Raw genomic sequence first — 22,022 nt, 5'->3', positions numbered from 1 at the left:
AGCCATCACTGTGGCTTCACAGGCCACATATAATCCCTAGAATCTTGGACTTCAGGATCTTGCATTCAGGGCATTTACAACCATCACGCTGGGTATGGGGCTCTGAAGTTGGCTCAAACCAGGACGATTTGTTAGTGGGTGCAGGAAGCAGGAGCTGCCACCTGGAACTGATTCTGTAGTATGTACCCACCATGGACATCCTAGAAATTTGTGTCTAAGGCAGGGGATTTGGGAAGATGGAGGGTAGGCATGGCATGTGAGAATATGTAAAAAGGAAAGGATTCTGGAGTTATGGAGATACTGGGGTCTTTAATTTTAAAATCTTTTCTAAAACAAGCCTTCTGGTGGGTGAGGATGCATCTGCAGCTTTGAGCACCTGAACGAGCGAGCACCCAGATGCTGAACATTCACTGGCAGTGGACAGCCATGGGGGATGATGATTTGACCAAGCACCATCTCCAGTGCTAGCTGCCCAGCCTCAGTTCCCCAACTTGAGGGTCTGTCTTGGATAACGGGTTTCTTCTGTTTCCATGAGGAAACTATTGACTATTGGTTAATAGGCTGGAGACTAGAAAAAAGCCACAGGGGTGCTGAGATGGTGTTTCTATTTTTGGTCCCTGACTCCTTTCAGGGTACTAGAAAGGGACAGAGGCTTGGAGCTTGTGTTTTCACTTAAGCTTGTAGCTGTTCCTGCCCTAGATTGGGGGATAGAGCTTGCATCCCCTCTGTACCCCCAAGCCCTGACCTCTTCTGTGATTAATGAGCTGACGATTCTGCATCGATAAGGAATTAACCTGGAGCCCCTACCCATCAATAGTCAGGAGTCTAGGTCCCCAGCCCCACCCCCGCCCCTGACGTAGTGCTCCAGGGTCCCTGAGCAGACCAACCCTGCACTGCTTTACACACCCATAGCCAAGTCCTTCCTCCACAGTGCTGCCAGGAATTAACTCTCCAACTGCCTGTCCACACCGCCCCATCACCTATCCGTTCCTACACACGTACACACAGGCAGCAGCTGTTTATATTGGTTTAATCCATGTCAAATATAGTTTACAAAGGGAAAGGACAAGTACCTTTGTATAGAATATACAGACACAGCATCACACCATGGGACCCATGGGAAGGGTGGGGGAGACAACGCTTTTCCCTGGGAACAGCAGTTCTAATCCCAGGAGTGGTTCTTGGCAGAAGCCTGGGCAGCCAGGAGCACCCTCATCGAGCCCTAATCTCGGCCCTTGCTTCAGCTCGGTTCCCATTTCCTTGTCTCCCCTGCCCCCAACTCCTTATAAAGAGCCCCAGGAGCTAAGACTAAGGAGAGGACCACATCCCTTGGGGCATGTGCCCCATGTCTGGGAGAAGAAATATACACCACTGAACACTGAGCACATGGGAAAGGGAAGGGACATCAACGGGAGAGAGGGAGGCAGGCACCCCAAGAGATGGATGGGCCGAGCCCCCAACCAGCCCTGAAGGAGGCACTGCTTCCAGGTGTTCTTAGAAAAAAGAAAATTATACAACCAAAGGGGAGGAGAAGTAGAGGGAGAAGAATTGTCCCATTTATACACAACATTGTAAACATACACGGTCTATATTACATGTGCTTCAGTCTGGTGTTTGCATGTCTGTCTGTCCGTCTGTCAGTCTGGGGGATGGATCTCAGGAGCCTTGCCCAGCGACTCACCCTTACCTACACTTCCCTGCCCCACCCTGGGAACAGAACCTGGAACAGGTATGGTCCCCAATCGTGGCTGGAGCCAACAGGCAGGGCCTGGGCCTCAGCCTCCACTCTGGCTCCAAAGGTGCGCGCGCGCACACACATGCGCGCGTGTATATGTACATGGGGAATCTGTGTGAAAGTATGTACAAGGGGTAGGGTCACTTCACAGAGGCAGGCAGGCGGGGCTGCTTGAGGCAAGGCCTGTCTGGGGTGGCTAGCTCACAAGTAGATTCTCCGCAGGTCTCCAGGCGCTGTTATGGTGTTGCACTGAGGGCAGAGCTTCTTGGCACCCTGCAAGAACAGGGAGGGCTTTGGTAATATACACTGTGCTGCATGTTAGCTCATGTGAGCACCCAGACCTGCAGCCATGTCTCCCCTGCGCCAGTTGTGTGCTCGGACCTTGATCCTGTCAGCCCAGGCTGGGGATACATGGGCAGACTCTGTGAGCAAGTAGGCACGCTCCTGTGTTGGGGGGATGCCAGGATCAAACCGCCAGGCCAGCCCCGCAGCAGGAGCCCCAGTAATGAGAACAAGGCTAGGTCCAGCTGTGGCTGCTGCGGCCCTAACAAGATTACACGCGGCCTTTGATCAGGACACAGAGCCCACGTCAGGGCCTTTTATTGCTGTCTCCGGGCGACATTTTAATGGCTGCTCCCAAGCTAAGAACAGGGGCAGGAGCAGAGGGAGCTTAGTAATGGGAGGGGGAGGGGCAGAGGCCCTGGTCCTGCTTACCCACACCCAGCCTCCTCCTGACCCAAGTTCTCACCACTATGTGTGACACGGTGGGCCTTCTGGGGGTGGAGGCAGAGGGAAAAGAGGCAGTGAACTCAAAGAAGGGGAGAATTTAATAAATCTGGGGTAGGGGGAGGCAAGAATGCGGTGAGCTGGGGTCAGGGGGATATCATGGCTTCTGGCTGTGTTCTATGCTCCTGCTCCCCACTGTCCCTCCTCATCCCTCCCCCAAAGCAGGCTCAAGCATAGGCAAGGACATCTGGGCAGTAACCAAAACAGCGACCCCCTCCCTGACCCACATGCCACCTCACCAGGGTCCGCAGCCAGCACTCCTCGCAGTGCACATGCCAACACTGGATGGACGTTAGAGGCATCGAGTATGAGTCCTGGAGAGGAGGTGGGCAGAGAAGGAGTCATGCTGAGGCTGGCCCACCCTCTAAAGAGCTCAGATCACAAAGCACGGACCCTCTTCAACCCCCAGGGGGCACTGAAGCCCGACCAAAGGCACTCCTAGGTTCCCTTCCTCTCACCATGCAGATGAGGCATTTGTAACGGTCCCCACGGGATAGCTGCCGTTCAAGTTCCCTGACCCGAGCCTTCAGGGCCTCAAACGTGGTTACAGCTGAATCTTCTGTTATTCTGTAAAGAGGAGAGCACAATTAGGCAGGCAGCAGGCTGGCACCCCTAACCTGAGCCTCCAGCCCACACCTCCCTTGAACTCCAGAACCGCATATATGAATCTCTCTCAGATGCCCTGCTCCCCACCTGCCCATATCCTACATCTGCAAACTCCACATTCCGGAACTGAACTCCTCACCCTCCTTGTTCCTCTACCTCCACCCTGGTGAGTTTCCACACCAGACACTTAGGAACCATTCTCAAACCTTTCCTTCCTGCAACCATCCCTATTACTCCTGACATCCAAAATCTGTCCTCTACCTCCTAACATCTCTGAAGTCTCTTCACTTCTTTCCACCTCTACCATTACTTGTCCAGGTTCTCATGATTTCTTCTATGGATTACTCCACTAACCTGAATAGCCTCTCTGCCTCTAGTTCCCTCATTCTATTCTATTCCATTTCCAGCACCTAGAATTTTGCAAATTTGACCATTTCTATTTCCAGCACTTCAATGTCTCCCTTTACTACCCAGTGTAAAGCTCTACCAAACTCTTCACAAGCTTACAAGGGCCTGCTTGGTCCGTCCCCAGCCAGCTACCTGCCTCAGCACCCTACCACATATTTTAAGCTCTAGCCACGCCGAATAATAAAATTCTCCACACACACCACTGCTTTTCATTCCATTGGTCTCTCGGCACTCTCTGTTTCCTCTGGATCACCCCCACCTCCTAATTCACTAGTTCCATCTCATTATTAATGCCTAGTTCCCATTTTTCCCAGCAGCCTTTTCCAACCATCCAGCCAGCACCACCATTGGTGGCTGCCTCTTCTGTGCCATTCCAGCACCCTGTACTGGACTCCACCACAGCAATGTAACTGCAGATGTCTGTCTCCTCTGCTAGACTCAGTTCCTTGAGGGCAAAGCTAATCACTCCACTAATATTGACTATGGACATTAGCTTTACATTAGGCATGTCCAAACCCCAGAAAGTGAGAGATGTGGGGACTGAATGAGTCCCACATAATCTAGGTATCTGGGCTACAGGTCGGGCCTGCCTCAAGGGCTCCTCATGTCATCCGAGGCACATTGGATGCCCTGGCAGTCCTCACCTGTTGTTGTTCAAGCACTACACAAGAAGGTCTCTACAACCTCTTGAAGATTCTTTGGGCTGCAATACTGAACAGGGAATAGCTAGGACTATCTCAAGGAGTTATCCTTCTTACCCCTCCTAAAACAAATGAACAGAACCCAGAGGAGCTCACAGAGGGAGAATACTTCCAGGAGGAATAGAAGATGGTATTGGAGAGGGGCCTTAGGGAATAATAATGATAATACAAATAAAAGAGCTAAAATTATTAAGTACTTACTAAATGCCAGGGACTGTACTGAGGAATGGAAAATTATCTTATTTACATCTCACAAAAACCCCATGAGGAGATGATAATACTCCTATTTTATAGACAAGGAAACTAAAGAACAGAAACATTAAGTAGCTTGCCCAAAGTCCAGAGTGGAAGAAATGGGATTTAAACCTCGGTAGACCAATCCTGCAATCAACCAATAACTATATGACTGTCCATTATTACTCTATGTTGACTAGACCCAGGAGGAGATGGGTCTCAAGGCTGAGGCAACATAGGAGCAAAAGCCAAAAGGCCTAAGAGCTCATGTAGCTGGAAGGCTCACCTGTGAGTAAGCAGAAGGTGCTAAAGTGGGAAAGAAGATTGTATCTGGGAAGACCTCAGATGCCACAATCAGAGTTTATTTTATAAGCAATGGGAAGTTGCTGAGGATGTTGGAAGAGGGCTGTGACAGGGTAAGAGCTGAGCTTTAAAAGATATTCAATAAGGAGGCAAGGAGATGGAATCCAAGTGCAGTGTGCTGTGGGCAAGAAGGACCTAAGGGTAGCCTGTCCTGCCAGCTTGGGGTAGACACCTGGCTCAGAAAGCATGAAAGCTTACAGGTAGTCCACCCCTGCTGGGTATGTAAGTGTGGGTAAGTGGTGATGTTTGGGCAGGGAGGGTGGGAGAGGCCCTGCGGGCAGGATGGTGTTAACATTTCACAAGCAGCAACAAACTTCAATCTCTGACCTTCCTCTCTTAGGGTACTAGCAATAACATGTGACTTCCTGATGGCTGTTTATTAGGGATGCTCTAGATCCATTAATCCATGGGTCCATGATTCTCTCAGCCCTGCCTCTATCCAGGGAAGCTGAGAGCAGCTCTGACTGCTTCCCTGGGAGAATCCATTCAACTTTGTAGCTTTAAAAGCCTTCACCACCTCCTCCCTCCTCACAAGCACCTGCACAGATGGCTCTTCCCCTGGCATTTTTTCCAAAGCCACATGTGCCATCCCCATCTGAATTGCTATTATTCCTGACAAGGAGACAAGGATGGGTAGTGTGCTCCTTTCCTCTCCAAGGACAAGGCTGGGCATTTGCCTAGTTCTATGTGGTTGTTACAACGATGGGGAAACTAAGGCCTGGAGCTGGGGGCCGCCTACCCCAGAGGAGCAAACTAATTCTCAAGCTCCAAATCAGAGAATGAGCTAGAGTTGAAAAGGCAAAAAAGATGGGGCCAGGAAAGAATGAAGCTATTTCTCAATTCATCTCCAAAAGCTCCAAGGCCACATCTAACTGCAGAGTCCGCCCTGTCTTAGGTTTGCTCAGCACAAAACCTGGCTTCTACTTTTTGTGCTGGTGAAATACTCAAGCCCAACCCAGGCTGGTTGTGAGCTATTCCTGAACCTCTCCAGGACGTAGGGTGGAGAATTCCTTAGAAGCCATGACATCCTGCTTTACCCCTTCCTTGGGGTGTGAAAGAGATCTAGGACAGGAAACCATATTGTGTACAAGAGAGAGAGCAGGCATAGGGGCTAAAGAGCCCCCTTCTTGGCAGACCCAGACCCGATGGAGATCTGTGCACATGAATGAGCCAGTCCCCAATTTGTTCTAGCACCGTGCCTACTGGTGCCTGTGCTCACACAGGTGGGACAGAAATCCCGATTTCCCTCAGCCTTGGGTGGGTGTACCTTCATGGATGGCCACTGGCTCTGGCCCCCACCTCCCCCTTGGGCGCCATCCCTGATTAATGATCTTGTCTTCCTGATTTATGAGCAGCCCCTCCATACGAGGGTGGGTGCCCCTTATGGCCCCGCCCGCCCCACTCAGCTGGAGTAGGAGAGAATTATTAAATAAACATCCATACGTCATTCCTCCCCCCCAAGCTGGTTGCGCCAAACCCATGCGGCCCGCTCCTGCGCTGACACGGAGCAGCTGCAGTGATTCATGGGCAGCCGGGCCCTGCGCCGCGGCCCATACATCATGCCAGCAGCACTCGCAGCCCCGGCCGAGATAAACTGATCAACCACAACGGGCTGGAATGAATTTATGACAACACAAAATGGAGGGAAACAAATGGGAGGTGACCCTGGGCCACCGACCCGGCCCTGCACCGGCCTGCAATCCACTCTCCTGGCAGGAGGCAAGATGGAACACTGGTCCTGGAATGAAGAGGCTGCCTTTTAACCCTAGGCAACCTAACCTCCAGTGGAGGGCTGGGGTGGGTGTGGGGAGTTAAGCAATGGCCAACGGTAGTAGCTCTAGGCACCGAGAACTGGACGATGCCACCTCCTGGGGCTAAAACAGGCCTTGCTTGGGCTTCTGGAAAGGCAGTAAGGTACCCAGCTGATTTCAAGTCCTTGTGGCTCTTAGGGATCCAAGCCAGGGGCTTCCCAGCCCTGGATGAAGTGCTAAGGGGATCCCCTTTTTCCCTGCCAGAGAACCCAGGACAAAAATTCCAACCAGAAGTGATGAGACCCAATGCTTCTGCCTAAAACCCATTGCAAGCGCCACCGGGGACAAGAAAAATGAAACCAATTTAGCTCCCGATTAAGAAACAGAAACTGGAGATGAATCAAGTGTGCCGGCTGGGCTGGGTGGCCATACATCACATTCCCTGGGTGTAGGCCGCCGTGGCAGGCGAGCGGGCAGGCAGGCGGACTGCTCCTCCCTCTGCCAAGGCTCCAAGGACTATGGCTCAGTGATCAATTCACAGAGTCACGTTTAGCACCAGCTGGGCTCTACTGCCGGCTGTGTGCCCAGGGCTGCAGGATTGAGGGAGGGCCGGGAGCCCTGGAAGCCCCTCTTTTCCCACTGAACTGCTGTCCCAGGGGCCCCCTCCTGGCCAAACACTCACTTCTCGATGTCGCTATTCTTGCAGGTCTTCTGCATGGCCTCCTGCTTACTGCTCTCCCCGTTGCTGGTAGATGGCATCTCTGTTAGGATAGAGAGGCAACTCATACTCTGGCCAGACTGGGCAGCATGGGTGAGGGGCTGGGCCTGAGTCAGTCACCACCACCCAAGGGATGTCCTCTCTCCCCCATTACTCTTAACCTGGGTCAGGACTTACCATCACTGGCCCATTTAGAGAACTCAGGTGTGATGCGTGTGCTGGGAGGGCCACCGCTATAGGAAAGGAAGGAGAAAGAACAAAGTGAGTCCCAAAGGCAGTCAGGACATCCCTGAGAGTAGGTACTGGGTTGACCCCTGCCTCAGGGCTTCCCACTCTTCTATGGCACCCCCAAAGTCTGTGACCACACTTGCTTTAGGACTGCACCCCGGAGTGCCTCTCTCTCCTTGGCTTCACCAGGCTCCTCTCCTGTGCAGGGGATGACGTCAGCCTCTGTGTATCTGGCATGGTGGTCAAGGACAATGGATCCTAGTTTGTAGTAGGCTGTGAGAGTTGAATCCTGGCCAAAACTGAAACACTAACCCTGCCGTGGTGATATGGGAGAGTACCAGAGGTGCTAGCTACTTTTCTTATTCCTTTGGCCTGTCCAACCAGCCCCACCTTGTCCCACAGTGCCCCAAGGATACTGTGGCTTCCCATACTCCAGAGTGTCGTCCCCATCCACATCCAAGTCAGCATCACTGTCCGGATTCTCTTTGCCGCTGCACATGACGAAACCAGAGCCTGTGGGAAGCAGGATGTAAGGACTGGGGGCCAACAAACTAGGTCAAGGGTGCCCCTTCTGTTGCCTCTACGTAGGGATCAAGTTTTGGGCTAGATAGGCCCAGACAGTAACGTGGGCCTGGGATATAGAGAATACTTAGGTGCACTTAACTGACATTTCAGTCCCTTTCACTCCGCATACCTCATCCTTCTCTGCTATCGCTTGCTGCTCCAAATGGTCTCATAAACTAGTCCACTCAAACACTATGTCAGGGCCTCAGGAGACGGTCTAGACCTGCTCTCTACTCGTCTTCCAAGTTTAGGAAGAGCAAGAAGAGGACGCAGAAACTCAGGTCTATCAGATCACCCAACCTAGAACCTCAGCACTGCCTGTGTCCCGCCTGATAAGTCCATCAGAGGGGAGAGCAGGCTGGCTAAGGCCAGTCAGAGCCATATAGCAGGACCCCCCAGCCAACACTGTGATTTTGGCTGCCAGATCCTTGCCAGCAAAAACACCAGGCAGCTGTTCAAATATTTGGTGTCTGAAGCGCCTGACATTAATTATTCATCTCCACCTCACTCAGCCCAGATTCCTGGACAAGTGCAGTTATAAAGGGATTAGGAAGGGACAGATGAGAGAGAATAGGCATGCACACCTGCTTCTCAAAGCAGCAGTCCATGAAGGCAACCAGGCTGGTTGGAGGCAGGGCCAGGCAGGCGGGTGACCCCACCAAGGTGCATTTGGCCCAGCCATAGGCAGACTCTTGGCCAATGGGGAAGGATTGCTGCTGAAGCTACAGGATGCCAACTTACTTTGCCATGTGGTCTACCCACCCTTCTTGAAAGCCCAGGGCCAAGGGCCACAAAGCTGCTCCTCCATCCCTGCCCCTGCCTTCTCCCAGTGGTCTCAGACCACTTCTCACTAGCCAGCACAGCAGCCCTGCCAGAACAGAAAGAGATGAAAGTGATGGCATCTGTAGTGAGTGAAATCAGCAAGGAAATCCTTAAAGAGGTGAGGACGTAGCTCAAAATTCTGCCTGATCATCTCAGAAATTTCTTGTTTTTTTCTTTCCACTCTCAGGCTCTGACCCTCTCCTCAGGGTAAATCTTGTAATGGTTCCTCAAACCTCTTATCTGTTTTCTTCGTGCTGCCAACATATAGTTCTGACCCTTCTTTTCCCTACTTCAAAACTGATCATGACTCCCCACTGCATACACAATCTAGCCCATCTCCTCAGCCAGATCCATTAGGATCTGGATGTATCCACTTCTCTACTTTCATTCTTTTTCCCTCACTTTACTTTACAAGCCCTATGCATATGGACAGACTACTTACTGCACCTTAAACCTAACTCTGTATGTCTTGCTCTTAAGCCCTTTGCTCATACTATTCACTCCATTTAGAATATTCTCCATCTTTTAAGTTCATTTCAAAAGTATTTTCTTCTTGATCCTTTTTCTCCCTTCTATACCTCCTGTCTCTGGTCTCATGAAGGTTCAACCCATCCCAGAGTAAGCTACACCGAGGGAAGAGAGGTTAGGCACTGCCTAGGCTCCTCCCCTCCCTGACAGTCCTTATTATTTGCCCTCCACACCGAGGCACCAACAAACTCAAGGCAGCAGGCAGGTCAGCAATGGGGCCATTAAGCTGAGAAAACACCAAGTAACAGCTCTGTCTCCTATTCAAGGCCAGGTGTCCTGACAAGCAATTCCCGCCTTGTGGGTGAGTGGCACCTCTATAAACTCTCTGACAGTTTGGGAGACAAACTCTACCATCAATCAGAATGTAGCTATCAGGTTCACTTACAGCGTGTGCCCCCCGAGCCCTGCCCATCCCCTTCCCCCAAGTACATGCAGCTCAACAGTCAGTCTCACATCCTCGGCTCAGCCTGGCCCTGCCCAGTCCTGCCTGTGGGTGGGCAAAAAGGAAACCAAAGAACCTATGGCAAAACTCAGACAACAGGGCACCCCAAAGCCCCAGCTTCTCAACACTGGAAGCAGCCCTGTGGCCTGAAATCCTTTCTTGTGGAGTCTTATTGCCTGCCAGGCCTGGAGAACGACTCATACTCCAGTGGAACACAGCTATCATGGTTTCCAAAATTCTACATTTTTTCTTGCTCCCATGTCTTTTTCCTTTTGTCCCTGCCTAGAATCTTGTCCCTCCTGGTCTACTAATTGAACGTCTGCTCATTCTGCCAAGTCTGGTTGGTTCAACCATGCCTTTTAGTAACTCATAGTGCCTACACACATCGGTTGCTCTATAAATACTTCCTGAATGAACTACCACCTCAACGATGTTCCTTCAATTGTTAGAGTTTATTTCTGCCTGGCTTGACACTGAGGACAGTTTCAAGATCTGATCCCTACCCTCAAGGTGCTGGGTATGAGTGAGACTTCCCCAGGTATTTCTGCATGGGTGCTACTTCCAGCAGAACTTGTCAGACCCATGACAGGTACCATACCATATACCTAAGCACTAATGGCTCAATGCTATTCTACTAGATCCTGGGAGCCCTGTGCTAGAGGGAAGGCCAAGGCCTGATTAGTTGGTGTCCTTGAGAAACCTCTCAGGACACAATCTTCTCTACCAGCTCCTAGGCTCCAGCTGGGCTTCTGTTCCTCTGACCTATCAGGCAAGATAGAAAGCACAACATCTCTTGTTTGTCAAGGAAAAGGCCTATCTGTCTCCGGTCTGAGGTGTTTACTCTGATGCTGACCCCAACCCCCAGTGGAGACAGATGTTGCGAACCTCTCCCTACCCCCACAGGTGTTCAGAATAGGCTGCTGCTGCCAATTTCACTCTTGTGCTGCCCCAGCCTGCTCCAACCTCCTTCCCAGCACATTAAACTTTATTTTCTTAATGAAATGTCACTTGCTGACTTCTGGCAGAATCATAATAAAAAGAAACGGCAATAAAGCCGTTTTATGCAGACAGCACCCCAGCCAGCTCGCCCCTCCTCCTCCTGCTTTGAGAGGAAGGCTCCATAGTCGTTTTATGTTCTCAGCTGCTGGAACATCCCAAGCCAGTACTCAGAGGCGAGATGGCACACAGAACTCCTTTCCAAGCCTTTGGCTTCTATTCTGTACAGATCTGGGGATAACAGGCAAGCTGCCACTCCTGCTGCTACTGCTTCTATCCAGGGAACGGACTCAGCCCCAAGGACCTCCAAGATAACCTAGAGTACCCTTTAGTCATCAAGGAGGCCCCGTTGTTATGACTTGGCCCCACCTTAAAATGGCACAAAGGGCTGGGCTGTTGCCAATAGGCAAACTAAGCCTGGAGGTCAATGATGCGCAGCAGAGTGGGTCCCAGTCCTGGGAGGGCGGGCAGTGAAAAATCCCTTCCAAGTGTACACTTAGCAATAGAGAGGGAGGGGGTTAACTGCAGAAATGATAAACAAGTCTAAATTTTATAAAAACAACCCCTCTCCCATAAACTCATTTCTTCCTGGGTCATTGAGAAGGGGGGAAAAAAAAAATCACTGTTAATTTAATCAATTGATCAGATAATCGATTGAGAAACTGGAGATGCGCGTTTACTGGGGGCTGTAACGGCCTGGAACCTGAAACCACAAAAAAGCCATTGATTTCCTCACCTACTGCTCCCAACAAAACCAGAGCCTAGGGAGAAAGAAAAGTCTTGGGGCCCTCAAGAGGACTGTGCTCTCCAAAAGGAGGGGGGAATCAGGGGCAGCAGCTTCCGGAGAGTTTTACACTGGAATTAGTTACAGATGCAGTTACGGTGTCTTGTGTAAACGCCATCGATTGGGGAGCTGACAGTCTGGGGAGCTGCGATGCGGGACAATCAATCGGCCTACAGTGTCACCTGCCACCTCGCTGAACAGTTGACAATGCAATTATCCAGTGTGGAGGCAGGGAGTTGGCGTGTGTCAAACGCACTTAGCCACTTTCCGGGCCTCCTCGATAACGCGTTTCACTGCCTCACGTCAGGAGAGACGCATAGAGACAGACGCTGTTTAAAACCACTGATACTTGCTCCTGCCTTGCACTCCTGTCCCAGTTTAACAATTGTGTTCCAAAAGGCGATTAAATCCCATCAGTCGCCACAGGGGACAGAAGGTGCCCTGCTCCTTGCCACCTCTCCAACTGCTCCCACCAGGCAACAGTTATAACTAAAGGCAGCAGCCCTAACCCCCTCCAATCCAAGACTGCCTCCAGCAGCTGGCTGTTCCAACACTTGTTACTGACTGAATCAAGCAGCAGGGCTCCGCCAGGGGATATTTTTAGCACCTGGGGATCCCATCTTTTGGGAACCAACATGCCAAAGGAGGCAACTGCTGGGGCAAGGCCTGTTTCTCTATGCCCTTGGACTCAATATTTCTCAACCCCTTGACTCATAATCTGGTGCTTAAGTTTTCTCTCACTACAGCCAATTCAAAGATCTGTGCCTAAGCTGCCCTGCCTGTCCTCTCCATGATGCCTCTTCAGCTACTTGGAACCAGCCTAAATCTAAGACAGGAACTTGAGAAAGATGCAATCCCTAGGGAAGGATCTGGGCAGGGCAGAGGCCCTGCACAGCTGATTCTCTTAGTAACCTCCCTTTCCCTCCCCTCTACCTGTTTGATTCAAAGGGGCTTAATCCTGGATTCTAGCAACCCATTTCCCTTCAGGTTCAAAGATATAGTTGCAGCACCTTCTGTTTCTTATGCAGCTTCCTGGGAAATTCCTCTACCTCACCACTCATGTGTCCACCACATCACCGTCACCTTATCTGAAACCAACCATTCCCATGTCCTCTCTCCAGTCTGTCCATTTCGGATATGATGAGCTTCAGGCTCCTCAAATCCAGCTGGTTGAACTTTCACTGGCAACCAATAGAGGGGAGGGAACAAAGCTCACTACCTTAAGTCTCTTTTCCAGGACCCAGGACCTGGAGAAACAGGAAATGAGAAAAGCAGTGGCTCATTCATCCCATACCTCCTTTGACTATATGTTGGAGGTTTATTTCCAAGGGCTGTATAATTAGGTTTTCCCTGTGGCTTGTGGCGCTAGCCTAGAGACACCTTTGCTCGGCCCAGGGCTGGTGTGTTGCCCCCCAAAAGTATCTTTTTTCTTGTAACCGCTGAGCTCTTTTAAGGAAATACTGGTGAAGCACTTGGCAATGTGTGCTGCCCTTGAGGCAATTATATCTCTGGGTGGGGAGAAATAGCAGTAGCAGGTTAGCAAACTTAAGGTTCTGAGGGGACAGCCCATAATCTCTCCCAGAACTGAGAGGGCCAGAGTGTTTCCTAGACACTGAAAGCTTCTTCTAATTTACTTTCTTGCAATCTTTACCTATTTCCTTCAGTCTCTTAAAGATCTATTTCCAGCTGGACCTATCTTGGTGCTTACCTGTTATGTCTGGTCCTTCATTTTGTTCTAAAATACCAATTCCTAATACTCCCAGGCCTGAGCTATCTGGGCCTCACTGTCAGTAACCATAAATCCCATCTCTAAGGCCTGCTCCCCTAAGTCAAGTGTCTTCACCAAAACTGCTTGTCCATTGGCTCCATAGCCGATTACATTCCAAGGAACTGATTTGATCCATCACACCAGCTCTCAGTGGGCCTGGTATAAAGCTTTACTGAAGATGATGAAGGGGCCCTGGTCTGGGAGCGGGGTAGGGGATGATCGGATATAGGACCTTATCTGCAATTCTTCAATTCTTTCATATCTAACAAGGACAGCAATCTCTGTTTTGTCAGCATGCACAGAGCAGCTTAAATGGGCCTCACCGCTCGCCTGCTCATCCTGCCTCTGCTCCCTCTCTCTGAAGTCGGCTGGGCAGCTTCTTCAGCCAGCGTTATCACTCCCTCTAACCGGTCTTGGCAGGCAATCTAATTCCTCCTGAAAAGGTCACCGCCATTTTAACTGCCTTTCAATCACATTAAGCACGCGCTGCCCCGCTTGCGGCCCAGCCCCGCCGGGCGATCAATGCGCTGCACTGACACCAGCCCGCCTGGCGGGGCCACACCCAACCCCCCAAGAGTTTGAGACTATTGGTCCAGGCCAGAAAGAGTAGACTGACAGATGGCCAGCTTCTGCAGACAAAGTTTCGGTGACAGAAGCAGTGTGGATCAGCCAGAGCTTCCTTTGATAGCTTCCCCCTCCACTGAGAAGCCTCAGCCTCCTCCGCTCCACTGCGCCCCGCTCTCTGCCTCGTGCCCCTGCTGATCTTGCTGTAAAACAGCCTTTCAAGTCTGCCTGTCTTTTGACTGTACTAAGCTGTTTAAGAGGCGGCAGCAGCTTCTATCAGGAAAGCTGGAGCAATTCTCTACAGATAAAGGCACCGCCGGCCCCTGTTCCCTCTTCAAGTCTCACTCTCATTCTCGCTCTCCAAATCACTCAAAGAAAAGCCCTCTTTGAACTCTCCTTAGGAATTCTTGAAAGGAACAACCTCACAGTGTAAACACTCAGGGAAAACTGACACCCGCCCAGGGCCTAAGAGCTCCTCGCACCCGCTCTGCAAGTGCATCCTAGTGCGGGGGAAATACTTTGTCAAATCAGCAGGCCCTACACAGCTTTATTCCCGTTAAGCCCTTTCTGTGCCCAGAAGTCATCAGATCCAGTTCTATGCCAAGAAACCTAAGTTGCCACAGCAATAGAAGGTGTGAATATCTGCAACAGCCAACAGAGCGAACCCAGAGTAACATCCTGTAACTGACCCTGCACGGGCTGCCACCAGACACCTGTGTGTATAGTTCACAGGATCCTGGGCTTTGCTGCTCATTCTCCCAGAGCCTCAGACACTTAGGACAGGAGCAGAGTGAAATGGCACGTGAAAATTTCCCAGCTCAGTGCTTAGGCTTGGGAACCTGTTTGGTCTGATTAACCTTCCTGATTTATACTTTGGCTTGTCCCCAAACGCTTGGAAAATGTGAGAGAAGCCTGGTGCCATAATGCCCCACCTGGGCTTGGGGCCTATTAGTGTAGCCAGTCTGCACTGGATGACACTGTGATCACCCCTTACCACCAGAGCAAGTGGCAGGACCCTAAAGAAGCAAAGACCCTCTTCCTAGCTGTTGTGAGATTCCCTGGGGACCAGACATAGCTGTACTCTCAAGGGTGATGCCCAGAGAACTAGAGGCAGATGGGAAGCAGTTGGCTCACTTAATGACCACAAGCTGCAGTGCCAGCTGTGCTTGTGCACAGAAGAGAGAAGAGCTGGAGACTAGGAGACAGATAGCTCCCTCTTCCCCTGCCAAGGCAAGGGAGTCTGACAAGAGGACACTGACCCTGGGCACTCAACCAGTCTGCTGTCTGATCTGGTGTGTTGCAGGTGGGAGACTTCCATCGGGCCATGCCATATCCCTTTGAGGAGCTGGAATGGCACTGGAGCTGGGCAGGGCCCTGCAGACTTCTCTGCAGCATCTGGGGAGAGCCTGAGGGATCCAGGGAGCAGCTGGGCCCAGGTCCCTTTTGCTTCAGGGCAGAGGGCGCCCAGGGAGAATGATGGGATCAGAGCTAAAATTAGATTCACCAACGAAGCTCATGGGAGGTCAAATTTTGCCATAACTCACTCTTTCCTCTGTAACTGATTTTTCTGACATGGGCAGGGGGAGGGAAGGAGCAGGAGGAAGAGGAGGAAGAGGAGGAGAAGAGGGAGGAGAGGGAGGAGGAAGAGGAAGAGAAGGAGACGGAGGAGGACAAGGAAAATCCAATGTGTTTGCCTGGAAGCCCTCAGGGCCCCCAGTGCTGGAGGTGTACAGCAGGTTGCTGGATTCTCATTTATCAGCCTTAAGAGGGATGGAGTGATAAATGCATAACCGTCCCTTTAATATTTTATGCAGGTGCTAACACGGCTTGCCTGTCACCTTCAATGCATCACCCGAGGCTGAAAGCCCCCCTCGTCACTCCTAGCTTGCAGCCTCACAATTCCATTTCCCCACCCAAATATGTCTATTTTAATATGCACATCACAGGCAGACAGCATGGTCACAAAGGAGCCCCACCAGCAGCAGTTCCCACATGGTGGAACGCACAACCAGCCACCAACCCTGGCCTCTTGGCTCCCAACAGATGAATACCCAGCAGAGGCCTGGCCACCTGAGTGCCACTGCCTATGTGTCAGCTGCTTGTACCTCGGAAACCACCTTCCAGGAGAGTGGTGGCCCGTATTCGCTTTTGCCCACACCACTCATACTCCTCAAAGCGGTTGCTGTTCTCATGCTCGATGTCCACGGCATCATCCTCAGCCATGCAGGAGCCTTCCCTCTGTAAAGAGCAGAGCAGGATCATGCAGGTCCCAGGCCATCCCTACCTGTCCCTCAGGGTCTGCGAGGAAGGCACAGCCCTGGCCCCCCAGCTGTGGTATGCCAGATAGGCCCCCAGCTCCAGACCTCCTGTGAAGTAAGCCAATCTAGAGGTCAAGGACCTGGGCTTCTTCCCAATGATTTTCCACTGGAGTCCCAGGGGAGGAGTGGGAGAGTGAAAGCGAAGGAAAAAGGCAAAGAACAGAGAGGAAGAAGCTGCTGAGACCACACAGAGACTCCAACAGTCCATAGATCTGGGGGTAGTCAGCCTCTAGTGTGAGGGGAAAGGGGGAGGGGAGAGGAGGTAGGTGGTGATGGCCCCTCTACCTTAGAAAGGCAATGCTCCACATGCCTACTCATCTCCTGTTCCGATCCTGCCAGGGGACGGTTGCACAGGGGACATACCTGCCCTTCATCTTGCTTCCTCCGTTTCATTTTCCCAATCCGAGCTGTATGGAGAAACCAAAAACAAAGCACAGAACAGGCAGACGGTCACTGTAGTTCCGAGGGTCCCAGTGGAGCTGACACATCCTGACCTCCTGCCAGCCATTAGCCCTTTTGTTCAGTGCCTGATCTGGCCCTCATTATGCAGCACCTTCTGCTCCTTTGGGGACTGGGCCTTGCCAAGAGCACCTGGAGAGATTAGAGCTAGGCCAGCAAAGTGCCTATGCTGTGGACAGAGCTGGCTCAAGCTTAATGCATACCTCCCTACCTGCAGTACTCAAGGAGTCCAATGAGCAAAGACACTCCATTGTTGCTTGGTGTCTTCCTAGAAGATCAAGATCATGGGCTCTTTTGGTGTCAAGAAATACAACTTTAGAAAACATCTCTTGGCTAGAATCCAAGGTCCCTCCAGGGGCCTGATGTGGCCTGCTGTTCACTTATCAGCTAAAACCCCTTTTGTTCTTAGTGTCCTTAGAGCCCTTAGTGTCCTACCTAGAATCAACCCAAGAAGAATTTCTCTCATGTTCACTGTTCCCATTTTATGGAAGAGGCGACCAAGGCCCAATCATAAAGATATAGAGGGTCTGAGTCAGAAAGCCCAGAGTACCTTGAGAGGGCAACCTTTATTGTGACTACCCAAACCTGTTCTATCATTTCTAATCAGTGCAGAGGGGTTGTCAGGCCCCCAAGGCAGAGGGCTGCCTGCCATGCTGTCCTGCAGGGGGCTCAATTCCAAAGTGCACACTACAAGCCCACAACACCGCTAATTAATGCTGAGAGATGCAATCATTTCTAATTAGTTCACTAATCCCTCTCTGCAGCCCTCCTGTCACTGAAGCAGGAAGGGGTCAAAACAAGGGACTCCTCTCTCTAGCCCCTCTCTGGATGCAACAGCAGAAGCAGAGGTAGCTACTCTGAGATCAGAGGAATGGGTTTGGAAGGAGAAGGCAGCCAAGGAGGGAAAAGTTCCCCCCTGCAGAGCCAGGAAGAACTTCCTCATGGACATTGACCCTGGTGGGAAGATCATGAATGCAGTTTAGGGAGGGGGACACAAGTGAGAGGTAACATAGGTAAGAACTGATACATTATAATTTATAGCTTTGTGTTAGGCTCAGAGTTAAATAACTTATACATGGCAGCTCATTTAATTCTATATCCTGAAGCTAGGTTACATTATCCATTTTAACAGATGAAAAAACTCAAAGCTCAGAGAGATCAAGGCACTTGTTCAAGCAGCTAAAATGTGGCAAAGGCAGGAAAGGAAACCAGGTTTGATTCCGTAACCTAGAATGCTCTCCTGTGCATTCTGTCTGATAAACATCAACAAAGATTGATCTCGTGAGTGTATTAAGGCAACAAGAATATGCACTTGGGGTCCCAGCTTCTCCCTGTTGAGGACCTGAGGCAGGGAGATATTCCAACTCCAAAACAGAGTAGCCCTCGACAGATTCAAATAGATAGGAAAGCCTCTATCCCATCAGGACTGAGCATGGAGTTTGAGAAACCTTGGTCTGTAGCCTGGCCCATCTTTTTAATTTCCTGTGCTCTTGCTATAAGAGATGTAATTATGTTCTGGTGCCCCTTGATTTTGTGAATGAAGATCTAGCTTCTTTTGTCTTGATTGCCCTAACCCTTGGAATCTCAGGTTTGAACCACCTTGATCCTCCAGAACCAAGGCCAGGCTGGAGAAGGAATGCTAGATATCAAAAAGGCATTAAGCAAGGGACCTTAAGAGTGCTAGAAGTTTGTATGAAGCAGTGTGTGAATACAAAGTTTCCTGACCTATCCTGCCTAGAGCCAAAGGAGTGCCTCTCTGGTAAGGGGACTATGACAGACACTGTTTGATGACTGAATAAAGAAATGAATCTCGCAGAATTGCCAAAGAGGGCACAATACTGGATGCTATCCTTCCCCAGGCCAGAAGATCCTGCGTAGTCCTAGGAAAGCATCCTGAAGGATTAAGCATGGCCTGGAAATCCTCGAACAAGGCAGGTTTGGTTTTTCTCACCAAAATAACCAAAGTATTGTAAGAAAAGTTTTGCTCCCTACCAAGAGGCTACCTCTGAGTAGGTAAAGTCAAAGGATTTGCCACGGAGGTGGCATGGCATGGCTGGAGAAGACCAGGCCTCAAAGGTAAATAAACTTCAGTTTAAATCATGGCTCAGTTACATCCCAGATGTGTGATTTTAAACAAATCACTATTACCTCTCCCAGACTCAGTATCCTTATCTATGTTAATATTTTCCTTTAAGAGGTGTTATGATAATAATGTTTAACATGGTGCCAGCTCATGAATGTTCGCCCCGTTTCAGACTGGGGCTCAGCCTGGCAGCAGAGATCAAGTGGCAGGAGTTGGGGATCTTGAACATCCATGGCCTCGTTCATTTACCAGCAGGTCCTGAGTTCCTAAACCCCTTGCAATCAACTCCCAGACGTACCACACCCTAGTCAGCACAAAAAGCTAGGATCATTCAATTGTGTTCAGCAAATAGGAATGCTCCAGAGGTTTGAATCCAAAAGGGGGGGCTGCCAGGTAGTGCATACACGGTGCGCTTTCAGAGAAGGCCTCTTAAGAGCTGTCGAGCCCACGCTGATCACCTTTGTGAAATGTGGGCCGACTGATAACACAAAGAGCCCTGGGATGAGTTAGTTCCTGTTGCCGTGGGAACTCCAGATCTCACTGCATTGTCAAGTCTCAGCACAGAGGCTGTATTCACGCTACTGGGCACTGATTAAAAACTGGAAGAAAAACATTCTCAGCGCCCTGCCGGCTTGTACAGTGAGGTCCCAGCAGTTTGCAAATTCAAAGCTGGGCTCCCGAGTGGAATTCTGTAGCTTGTTTCTCATTCTCTGGCACTTATTGCCCCCCAGGGTTCTTCAAGGCCTTTAGAGGCTTGGGCAAGAGCTGGAAACCATAACCTCCATTAGACAGACAGGGAAACTGAGGGCGGCCACCTTGCTTAACACATACTCAAGCGCTGCAACTGCGAAGGAAACGGGCCCTTAAGTCGAAGACCCAGGCAAGCAAGGAGCTTGCAGGCTCGAGGAAAGGAGGCCGGGGGTGGGGCGGAGGGAGGGGCCGGGCAAAACTCACCATTCAGTCGGGTCTGCCGGTTGGCTCGCACTCGCAGGAAGGTCTGGGGGGAAGATCCCAGGAAGATGCAAAAAAAGAGAAGAAAGCATCAGCTACGGCCTGGAGTCCTGGCCCCCTCCCCAGCACTGACCCCGGCCCAGGCTTGACCCGCCCCAAACAGCCCGTAAACAAACCTACTTCCTCCCTCCCGCCGGCCCCCCTGCTCCGCCGGCCGCTCCGGGCCCTCGGCATAGCCGCCGAGGGCTGCTTTAACAGGACCCCGTGGCCGTCCCGCGGTGCCGCCCCAGCTCCGGCTTCCGGCGCTCCGGGCCCCGCGGCCGCCCAGCCGGCAAGGGCGGCGATGCGGGCGGATTCCCCCCGGCTGCCCGGCGGCGGCGGCACTTCAGCTTCCAGCGGCGGCGGCGGCCATGTTGGCCCTGATCACGTGATCCACCGCCGTCGCGCGACAGGGGTGAAAGTTCAAGATGGTGGGGGGCCGGATCCGGACCAGGAAACAGCTGCTCGCACTCCGTAGCAACTAGCTAGGGCAGCACTGGGGGCCCTTCCACTGCCTGCAAAGGCTACCCGTCCCAGTTGGCGGCTGCAAGTTCCTCCCATCCCGCTTCACGCCCCCTCCCACCGCGGGGCTCATTCCACCCTGAGAGATCCGTCCCGTGCTCCCGCCTCCCGCGCTGCGGTCCTAGGGCAGCTAGGCTGCTGGTTGTCTAGGGTGGAGGCGTCGGAATTCCCGATCGTGGATCCTGCCGCACGTCGCAACTGTCTCTCTTCCACCCCCTAGCCTTTCAGCACTCCTGTTATTGGGGGACTCCCAACATTTCAGCTGTCTCCTGGGCATCGCCTGGAGCTTCCACAGGCACCGTACACCCACGCGGCAAACGTGGAACTCGAAATCTTTCAAACAGGCTCCTTCCTGGCTTCCAGGTGTGCTCAGGTGTGCTCACACCGGAAACGAGAGTGAGGTGCTTGACCCTATCCTTCTTTATTCCTCACACTCCATCCTTCTCTAGATCTCAGAGTCTACTTTTAGAGATCTTTTAAATCTTTTCATCTCCACATCTTTTATCTTCTACTCAGCCTGCCAAGCCTAACCGAAAAATATCTTTCCCACTTATTGTACTGCTTCTATCTCTACCTTTAATTATAGCTTATACAAATTTTTATCTGCACTGACCACTCCAGGGTTGGGGCCATGTGTGAGTCACATAGGTGAACCCAAGCCCAGCACAGATACCCCTGAGTGTTTCTTCAATGGCTATACCTATCTTGGATGTCACTGCTCCAGTTCATAATCTTATGAGCTCTCTAAATTCGTAGCTGTCTCTAATCTGGCCTTCTGATTTGCATATCTCACTGTAACCCATTCCCCACACTACACATAGTGTGATCTTTATATTGTCCTTGTCTCCTCTTTAAATTGACCTTGTCTCCCGTTCTTTAAATCCTTCAGTGATTCTCCACCTAGACGATCTGCAGCATGGCATACAGGCCTTCTCTCACCTGCTCTTTCTACTTGTCCAGACTCCTCTTCTAGAACTCCTGCTCTCTTCCTTTGCCTTCCTGATACTCAGCTTTGCAGAGCTATCTATAGTTCTTCGAGCACTCCATGCTCTGGACTCTGGGCTAGATTATCTTTCATGTTCCATACCCCCTGCTTGGTTAACTGTTCATCCTTCAGGACTCTGGGAAGGCTTTACTTTCCCTCAAGTTTGGGTTAATTGCCTCCTCTGAGTTTTCACAGTCCCTTAGCTTCCCTCTGATGTTATGTATTTTGATGGTTTATATATCTGCTCTTTCTTTTTGGGAGGTCATCTCTATCCAGTCGTCCAGTACACAGTTTAGCATGCAGGAGTTTTCAGTGGGAAGGGGAGGAGGATATACTTGAGAGAAGTTTTTAAGCCCAGTGCAGGGCTGAGAAACAATTTTAAGATTCAGGGCCATACAGACTCAAGTTCAAATCTTAACTCTGTTACTGTAAGAATATATGTGTTCTTAGAAAAGTCACTTCCTCTCTCTAGGCCTGTTTCCTCAGCAATAAAGTGGGGCAATGAATCCCAGCTTGCACAGTTGCTATTAGAATAATATGAAGTAATGGTAAGAGGTTAGGTAACCTAGCAGGGCTAAATAAATAGGAATTCAAACCAGAAACCAATATTCCCTGATTTCAAGGCTTAGGTTGATGATTGAAAAAAAAAAAAGCAACATAATTGAGG

The 22,022-nt window shown here is 51.0% G+C and overlaps 1 protein-coding gene across 9 annotated transcripts; it reads right to left on the bottom strand.

Annotated features, from left to right (window-relative positions):
* Nucleotides 1-1,013: 1,013 nt before the first annotated feature.
* On the bottom strand, nucleotides 1,014-20,225 carry LOC107499383 (E3 ubiquitin-protein ligase RNF220). 9 transcript variants are annotated; one of them, XM_036233023.1, is made up of 12 exons: nucleotides 19,990-20,219; nucleotides 19,813-19,870; nucleotides 16,987-17,043; nucleotides 16,602-16,723; nucleotides 16,104-16,236; nucleotides 7,947-8,043; nucleotides 7,674-7,760; nucleotides 7,480-7,535; nucleotides 7,267-7,345; nucleotides 2,980-3,088; nucleotides 2,761-2,835; nucleotides 1,014-2,008 (listed from the first exon to the last, which is right to left on the bottom strand). In XM_036233023.1, the coding sequence occupies exons 1-12, from the start codon at nucleotides 20,041-20,043 to the stop codon at nucleotides 1,937-1,939; spliced, it is 999 nt and encodes a 332-aa protein (XP_036088916.1). In that variant the 5' UTR covers nucleotides 20,044-20,219; the 3' UTR covers nucleotides 1,014-1,936. The 9 variants fall into 9 exon arrangements, with proteins under 9 accessions (XP_036088916.1, XP_036088918.1, XP_036088933.1 ...); XM_036233025.1 differs by having other exon boundaries at nucleotides 19,813-19,855; XM_036233040.1 differs by having other exon boundaries at nucleotides 16,680-16,723; nucleotides 19,990-20,217.
* Between the last annotated feature and the right edge of the window lie 1,797 nt (nucleotides 20,226-22,022).

This window comes from Rousettus aegyptiacus, unplaced genomic scaffold, assembly GCF_014176215.1.
Source record: "Rousettus aegyptiacus isolate mRouAeg1 unplaced genomic scaffold, mRouAeg1.p scaffold_m13_p_1, whole genome shotgun sequence".
Lineage (NCBI taxonomy): Eukaryota > Metazoa > Chordata > Mammalia > Chiroptera > Pteropodidae > Rousettus > Rousettus aegyptiacus.
Note: the sequence above shows the minus strand (reverse complement) of the source record. Positions and strands in the feature narration are given on the sequence as shown.

Coding starts and splice junctions, on each gene's coding strand:
- LOC107499383 (XM_036233023.1), bottom strand. CDS start 20,043: ATGCCGAGGGCCCGGAGCGGCCGGCGGAGCAGGGGGGCCGGCGGGAGG. Junction 3,089..7,266: donor AAGAATAGCGACATCGAGAA/GTGAGTGTTTGG, acceptor TCCTCTTTACAG/AATAACAGAAGATTCAGCTG. Junction 2,836..2,979: donor ACAAATGCCTCATCTGCATG/GTGAGAGGAAGG, acceptor CCTCCTCTCCAG/GACTCATACTCGATGCCTCT.